General features: G+C 33.7%; 1 protein-coding gene and 1 non-coding gene across 2 annotated transcripts; both read left to right on the forward strand.

Annotated features, from left to right (window-relative positions):
• Positions 1-2,200: 2,200 nt before the first annotated feature.
• LOC121226767 (small nucleolar RNA R71) lies at positions 2,201-2,307 on the forward strand. The gene has a single exon (XR_005924443.1). It is a non-coding gene; the product is annotated as a small nucleolar RNA R71 (small nucleolar RNA).
• A 2,454-nt stretch (positions 2,308-4,761) lies between these two features.
• LOC107915603 (uncharacterized) lies at positions 4,762-5,532 on the forward strand. The gene has a single exon (XM_016844742.2). It carries the CDS (start codon positions 4,762-4,764, stop codon positions 5,530-5,532), a length of 771 nt encoding a protein of 256 aa, XP_016700231.1.
• The last annotated feature ends 3,557 nt before the right edge of the window (positions 5,533-9,089 follow it).

Here is a 9,089-nt window from a genome sequence, read left to right on the forward strand (position 1 = left end):
CAAATTAGGTAAGGGCTTAGATATTTTAAAAAAATCTTTGATAAACCTTCTATAGAACCCAACATGTCCTACAAAGCTTCGAATAACCTTAACTAAACTAGAGGGACGTAGTTTCTCGATGGTTTCAATTTTCGCTCTATCAACCTCAATCCCTTTACTAGAAATTTTATGGCCAAACACAATCCCTTCTCGAACCATGAAGTGACATTTTTCCCAATTAAGCACAAAGTTTGTTTCTTCACATCTTATTAAAAATCGTTTTAATTTTTTAAGAAAAAGATGGAAAGAATTACGGAATATCGAGAAGTTGTCCATAAATACCTCTATAATTTCTTCTACAAGTTCATTAAAGATGGCTAACATGCAACACTGAAAAGTAGCAGGAGCATTACACAATCCAAAAGGCATTCTTCGATAAGTAAATGTACCATATGGACATGTAAATATCAATTTTTCTTGGTCCTCGGGAGCTATTGGGATTTGGAAGTAGCCAGAAAGTCCATTTAGGAAGTAATAATACATGTGACCAGATAATCTCTCCAATATTGGATCTATAATGGTAGAGAAAAAATGATTTTTTCTTTGTGGCATCGTTCAACTTCCTATAGTCAATACAAACTCTTCATCCCGTGACTGTTCTCATTGGAATCAACTCGTTCTTCTCGTTGGCCACAATAGTCATGCCTCCTTTCTTACGAACAACTTGTACATGACTCACCCAAGTTCTATCAGAAATAGGATAAATAACTCCAGCATCTAGAAGTTTAATTACATCAGCCTTAACAACTTTCTTCATGTTAGGATTTAACCTTCTTTGAGCTTGCACACATGGTTTGTACTCATCTTCCATTAAAATTTTATGGGTACAAAAAAAAGGACTGATCCCTCTAATGTCAAAAATCTTCCAGGCTATAACTCTTTTATATTCCTTCAACACTTGCAATAACTCGTCTTTCTCATTTGGCTTTAAATCTGAAGCAATAATCACTAGTAATGTAGAATTGTCTCCAAGAAATGCATACTTTAGGTGATTTGGTAATTGCTTTAGTTCTAATTTGGGAGGTTATTCAAAATAGGGTTTTAATTTTAATTCTTTCTTTACCTCAATGTCCTCATAATTTTTCTGTCTCAATGAAGACTCATTAGAATCTAAATCAATTTTTCTCTCGCATATCACAGCATTATCGCCATCTACCTCCACTCATTGAACAAGTCACAGTTCTAACATGTCCTTATGAACTATTTCCTGCCATGAATCTTGAATAACATGATCAATAGAGTCAATAAAATAATAGGAATCATCTTGTTCTCTAAAAAATCACATGGCATCATAAATTTTAAAAATGATCTCCTCATCACCTACCCTAAGCACAAGTTTACCATTAGCCACATCAATGACAGCCCTAGCAGTGGCAAAAAAGGGGCGACCTAAAATTAAAGGCACCTCACTACCCTCATCCATGTCAAGCACAACAAAAGCAATTGGGAATATGAATTACCTTGTTACTAGGCGAACTACCTTATTGCCTTTTTGAAACCAATTTAGCAAGTTGCCCAACCTAATTTTTGAGCCCATGAATTGATTCTTGTTGATTTTTCAAAGTTATCTTGGCGTTTTGAAAACAAGTTTCGGACAACGAAATAAATTTTTCTAACATCTCTTCAAGGTTCAACTTCTTCTCTTACTGATAAGGTTGTTGAAAGCCCAAAAAGGGGTTGTGATCTTCAGTTTCCTTAACCTCCCTATGAGAAATTCGGGTGGTTTCTCCAACATGTATTATGGTTAGTACTATAATGGTTATTTTGAGTTCTATAATTATTACCCATATAATTGATATGTTCATTCTCCGTGCTAAGGCCGAAGGGTAAATATTTTGGACTATTTATTCCACCTCCATTTGCATCACATTGCATCATCAAATTTACCTGCGTAAAAAGATATAAACCATCAATTTTATTTAATATTTCTACCTGGTTTCATAACATGGTGATTGCATCTAAATTAAAAACACTGGCTTCTTTCATCAGTTTCGTCTTCATGACTTGCCACTGATAATTATTTAGTGTCATCTCCTTAATAAATTCATAAGCCACTTCGGGTGTTTTATTGTTCAAAGTACCACTGGCTACTGCATCAATCAACTGTCTAGTTGAAGGATTTAAATCGTTGTTGAAGGTTTAAACCTGTAACCATAAAGGTAACCCATTGTGAGGGCACAGTCTCAATAAGTCCTTATATCTCTTTCATGCATCATATAATGTTTCTAAATCAATTTGCATGATGGAAGAGATATCAATCCTCAACTTGGCTGTCTTAGCCAATGGAAAGTACTTTAGAAGGAACTTCTTGGTCATTTGAGCCCATGTGGTAATGGAACCTCATGGTAAAGATTTCAACCACTATTTTTCTTTACTCCATAATGAGAAAAGGAATAATCGTAAACGAATAGCATCGTTAGTGGAGCCATTAATCTTGAAAGTATCGCAGATTTCCAAGAAATTGGCAAAATAAGTATTTGGATCTTTGTCTTACAAACCATCAAACTGAACAAACTAATGTATCATCTGAATAGTGTTCGACTTCAGTTCAAAATTATTTACAACAATGGTGGGTCTCACAATACTCGATTTAGCCCAAGTTAGAGTGGGCTTGGCATAATCGTACATAGTACGAGGAACAGAATCTGGATCTGCAACAACTGTAGGAGATGGCTAATTATTCTGTTTATCACCCATCTCCTCAGTAATAACAATGTCCTCTTGTTCGTCTACTAAATTTTCTTGACTGCCTTGCTTCTCTATGGTTTCTACGAGTTGTACTTTCAATTTCACTATTAAACAGTAATGGTCTCGACAGGTTTCTTTTAGTCATAAACTAAAGGAACCTGCCAGAAGTAAATAAAAAACAACTAGAATGTAAAAATTAAACTAAAAACAAAACAAAACAAAATAAAAATGGCTAAATTAATAAAAAAATAGAGTGTTCCTAATATTTTAGTCCCCGGCAATGGGGCCAAAAACTTTATGGTCACTAAACTAACAATAAATATGACAAAGGCAAGTGCACCTATCGAACGATAGTATAGCTATGGTGAGTAGAGAATATCGTATCCGCGAGGACAAAAAGTATTAGTAATTACTGTTTTCTATTATTTAGCCGACAATTTGGAGTGATGTGTTTTAATCTAAATTTACTAAACTAATTTAACTAAGAACGCAACAGAGAATGAATCAAGGAAGTAATCGAATATTAACCAATGAGATAGACAATACCCAAGAAAGAATCCACCTAGACTTCACCTATTATTATGAATATGAATTAAACGATTTATTCACTTGTGCCTTGATCCGTAGAAATCCCTAAATTATGTCAATATCTCTTCCAATAGTAAGAACAATTGACTCTAGGTTGATTAATTAAAATCTCTTTTTAATTAAAACCCCTATCTTCGCATTAACTCGATATATGGATTCCCCTATTAGATTTGACTCTAATCCGATGATTTATGTCGTCCTATTTCTAGGATTGCATGAAATTCCACTCAATTATGCTAGATCTACTCTTAAACAAAGACTTTTCCTCCACTGAAATAAGCATATTAAACACAAATTAATATCCCGAAAATATTAAAAACAAGAAATAAGCATACATAATTGAGAATAATAATTAAGTATTTATCGCTTAAAACAGAAATTAAATAAAAGGATTCATCGTAGGTTTTATCCTCCCTAGGTATCTATGGAATTAGTTCATAATCCTGAATAAAAACATCTCAAAGTCAAAATAACCACAAGACATAAAGAAACTCAATAAAACGTTTTCCAAAGAAATTAAAAGGAGATCTTCGATCTTGATGTAGATCCGCTTCCGAGTTAATTTCGATAGTGTTCTTCGAGTGTTTTCTTCGATCATCTCTGATTCCTCCCTTATGTCTTCTTCTAATTGGTATTTATAGACGTTGGAATGCTCAAAAAGCCTAAAAATTGGGTTTTTCTGCGTATTTGGGAAGCAAGGTGTGAAATCGACACGGGCTGGCACATGGGCGTATGTCCAACTCGTGTGGCTCACACGGGCATGTGTCCACTTGTATGGAAATGCTCATGCCGTGTGGCTTTTGAAAAGAGCTCTATTTATCTGATTTTGGCTTATTTTTCACTCCTTTCGCTCCCAAATGCTCTCCTAAGTATAGAAACATGAATTTAAAGGATTGAGAGCATCAAATAAACTAATTGTTATAATTAATCATCCAAAAATGCATTAAGAATGGGATTAAAATATGTTACTTTTATAGCTTATCAATTAGTGTATTGGAAGGGGTTATCTCGCGATATGAAGTGGTGGGTTGTCAAAAATGCAAGGCTGATTTATCTATTTCACGAGGACTCTTACATCCCCTACCTATACCTGCACGAGCTTGGGAATCCATTAGTATGGATTTTGTTGAAGGACTCCCAAATTAGAAGGGGAAGAGTGTGGTTATGGTTGTGGTAGACAAGTTAACAAAATATGGTCACTTTTGGCTCTCTCTCATCCTTTCTCAGCTTTAGATGTAGCTCAGGTGTACATGACACATATTTATAAGCTACATGGGATCCCAGAATCTATCATTTATGACTGAGATAAGGTCTTTGTGAGTAATTTCTGGCAAGATTTATTTAAATAGTTGGGAACCAAGTTGCATATGTCTACAGCCTACCACTCCCAAAATCGATAGCCAAACAAAGGTGTTCAATCGATGCCTCGAGGGGTATTTACATTACATGTCAGGAGAAACTCCTAGTGAATGGTTCATGTGGCTACCTTTTGTCAAATGGTGGTGCAACACCACTCACCACTCATCCATTCAGACCACTCCTTATGAAGCACTCTACGGTCAAGAGCCCCCACTTCATCTTCCTTACCTAGCAGGAGCCTCACTAGTGGCTGTTGTTGATAGAAGCCTTCAAAACAGGGAGGTTACCAGGGAATTGTTGCAATTTCACCTCAAAAGATCTCAAGAGAGAATGAAACAAATGATCGATCGAAGGAGGTCTGAAAGGGAGTTCACAGTCGGGAATTTAGTTTACCTCAAACTACAGCCTTACATACAGCATACTATGAGGAATATTCGAAATCAAAAGTTGTTTCCAAAATATGTTGGTCCTTTTCCAGTGGAAGCTAAGACTGGTATTGGTGCCTACAAACTACTTTTTCCAATAAGGTCATGTATTCATCACACCTTCCATGTGTCACAGCTCCAGAAACATATCGATAGAGCCTCTATTACATCTAACCTACTCTTAGTTGGCTTTGACGGTGAGTTGAGCATAGAACCAATGAGGGTCATAGATCGAAGAATGGTTAAGAAGGAAACTAGTGCAGTCATGGAAGTATTAGTAGAATGGGCGAACACCTTCCAGAAGATGCAACGTGGGAGAACCTACAAGAGCTCCAAAGAAAATTTCCATCCTTCGATCCTTGAGAACAAGGTTTTGCTGCAAGAGGGGAGCAATTGTTATGGAACGAGCAAACAGTCAGCACCAGGGTTTTGACCAACTTTCAAATTTCTATTTAATTTCGTTAAACTTGTTGTTGGCAATTTTAATTTTCAATAATAAAACAAAGTATTTTATCGCGTTGGGGAGGGGAATGTCTTGGTACCAAAAGGATGCGTAAACCAGGGTAAGCCATTACTAAAAACTGTGCGTATTGTCTGCTAATACAACTGTAAAAAAACGTTAATTTTGCTTATTTAGCCAACCAACAGTACTGCAGGGTGGTTATGCTTTGAGACAATGAATTTCTGAAACATCTCTCTCTTTCTTTCTTCTCTCTCTCCAGCTGTCTTTCCTCTCAAACTTCTGTACGTTATCAGATTATCATTTTTATTTAGTTTGATTCATAATTTTTGGGAATTTTCTTTTGCTGTTCATCTTTGTTTCATCATTATTAAACAAATGTAAAATATATTTATTTGAGTTTTTACAACCATATGCCTTTTTGTGATTTTTTTTCTAAAAGTTTTTTATGTTCGAAGGTGAAATCCAATCATTAGGATTTAAGACTGAAATTCAGTTAAGAATCTAATTTGCCTGATTTTAGTAATTAAGAAAAATCATGAATATTAAAAATGAATAGATGATAAGTTATTCAAGAAACTAAATAATATCCCATCTTAAAATCGAATATACTTTAAGGTTGTATTTATGTAATTAGTGGTTGTTCTGATCCTAATAATTTATTTGGGTTGTTTTGTTTTTGGCATACCTTCCTTGCTACTCCCAAAATGCCATGATAGGAAGATTTTAATTGGTATGAAATTTACAAACTTAGAAATTGATTCTTTTAGTTTCATCTTTCTCCCTAACCAATGTGTTTTACTTTTACGAATTTCTAGAATAAAACTATTTATTCATAGATGTGAGACATGCAACATTTCAAATTCAACTCTTATCTTATAAATATTAGCTTAGCTTTGATGGGTGAGCTGATAAATGAGTGGCTGAGTGTTGATATCAGGAATATGTGGTACATTCATGTGGTTAGGCATAGGTGTTATAAGTGGGCACCTATGCTTTTTATTGCTCAATTTGCATGAAATACATGTATTTCAAGTAAGATAAGTGACAGTAATATGAAAACAACTATATGGCTTGTTGTTGCAATGTTGGATTGATTTATATTCTCTCTTCTCAATTGCACTCTTATGTGACACTTAGATATACCTATATGTTACAGTTTTACATTGAGTAATAAATGTAATTCATGAGCGAAATTTGTTTTTTTTTTTCCATTTAATACTAAATGTAGTCTTAGTGATACATATAACCTTTCATTAGTCAATTTTTTTTACTTCAACCTCAATCATGAACGAATCAATTAAGCATGGGACAATAGGCATAGTGTACTTCAGCATAAATTCAACTGCTGAATATATTAAATTTGTTTTCAATTATAGTAAAAATTTATTTACATAATTATTGCATATACTATTTGTTATGGTATTTCTCATTACCGATCTGGAATTCAAATATAACTAGAAATACCAACTCATGACTTGAGCTTAAGTTCTACAAGGTAGATACATTAAGGGCTCACAGGGAGGGTTCGGGGGGAGGGCTCGCAAGCCAAGTTCGTATGTTAGATGCGAAATCAAACGAGTTGACCGAAACATATATTACGTGTCAACATGCATAGAACTTACTTAAAACGTCTTTTCTATAAACAATACATATATTTTATAAATACCCAATTCCCTATAATGAGAAAACATAACAAAATACTCAACACTATTCAACGAGGAATCGATGAAAGAATGGATTTGTTTGTTATCATTCAAAATTATGAGATAAAGAGCACTGACATTTGGATAAGTACATGGCCGTATGCATTGTGTCAAATTGTTATGCGTCCTACATGCATATATTTTTTTATTTTTGTATTTCCTACCTTCATTATTCGTTTAATTCTCTATTTATGTTTCAAGTAGACAAAGGAGGCTTTCACTACTTGATTAGAGAAAACAAGTATTAATCTTTATACCCATTACGTTAACGAAGACGTATAAATCGAATCCACCTCTTTCCTCCAATATGTAACCTTTGGAAATTCATGAATGTGGTATTGTTAGAAAGAAATTAGTGGTATATATGAGAAAGAAATTTGTGTTGCAAGAAAGAAAATAGACCGCAAAAAAAAAAAATTTAAAGCGAGATTTATTGTTCTTTTAAGGTTTTAATATTTTAATTTTGCCTCTACGATACAACAACTCTTAAAACAACAAAAATAAAATGAGAAAAATAATAATATTGAATTTTATATATAGGCACATTGTCTTTTTTTTTTATCAAAAAATAATGTTATTTGGTATGTAACTTTCCAGAAAAATCATGTTTATTCTAAGTCTTTTTTTTTTTTGAAATTATTCGAATAAGTTTATTTAGATACAAATAAAAATTAATTAGTATAATATTTCAAGCCCTCGTCTTTTAACCTTTCACACCTGTAAGTATAACATAATAGATAACATCATCCAATGGACTAAACATCTAACTCAAATTATTAAGAATTTCTATTTAAATTTTTTAACATTGCAAAACAGGGAATGTATTACAAGGTGATGACATCCAGCAATACCAATACTTTCACTTCTTGAGTGTGGATACTACAGACATCAAGCAACAAACACGGCCTCCCAGACGATGGATGCAATGCTAGATTTCTTTACTGTATGTCCTTGGAAATAAAGGGTACTTTCATTGGAAATATCAAGCCGATGACAACTAGTATTGGAGTGTTGCTTCTGCTTGATTTCTATAAAGGTTTGAAGGGTTCTGTACTTGATGATTGTTGACACCATTTTTTTGATGAAAAACGGAGTCGACCTGGGTTTTAAAAAATAAAAACGAAAATGGAAGTCGCCACCAATCCTTTTTAAAGAGGTGTGATTGGATCACCTCGAAAAGTGGTTGTTTTTAATAAACAGTTTGATTTTATTAAAACAACGATTTTGGTCCACGAAATTCAGAAAAACGGGTTCGGGAGCTGATTACGCACGAGGAAGGATTAGCACCCTCGATACGCCCAAAACTGGTACCTAGTTGATTAGCTAATGTCTTGATGTCGAAAATTGAGAACTTGGAAAAATTTAAAAAAAATACGATCCTTATATTAAGAAGAAGATTTTTGGGAAAGAAGCATATTTCACGTTTACTCGAGAAAAAGAATCATATTCAGTAAGTTAGGATACAATATCTCGAATTCCCGATACGCAAATAAAAATGCTTATTTAAAAGATATAATTAGCCATCTCGGATTTGAAAATGAGATCACGACCAGTAAGTTAGGACGTGATTTTTTAATCCCGAGATCATTTAAAATTTGAGTTTAAAAAGATTCGCGCCTTTAGATTTATCGCGAAAATCGAAACCCAGTAAGTTAGGGTATGATCCTCTCGAATCTAAATACAAAATATTATTTATTCAAAACAAATTATGTTATATCGAATAAAATAAAACACGAAAATCGTAGTAAAAAAATGCGAAAGCGAATTACATTTTTATTATGCATAGCAAAACCATAATGAATATGAAAGTATAAAAATGATATG

This window comes from Gossypium hirsutum, unplaced genomic scaffold (genome assembly GCF_007990345.1).
Source record: "Gossypium hirsutum isolate 1008001.06 unplaced genomic scaffold, Gossypium_hirsutum_v2.1 scaffold_400, whole genome shotgun sequence".
NCBI lineage: Eukaryota > Viridiplantae > Streptophyta > Magnoliopsida > Malvales > Malvaceae > Gossypium > Gossypium hirsutum.

Excerpts from the sequence above, each read along its gene's own strand:
- LOC107915603 (XM_016844742.2), top strand. The coding sequence starts at position 4,762 with ATGTCAGGAGAAACTCCTAGTGAATGGTTCATGTGGCTACCTTTTGTC.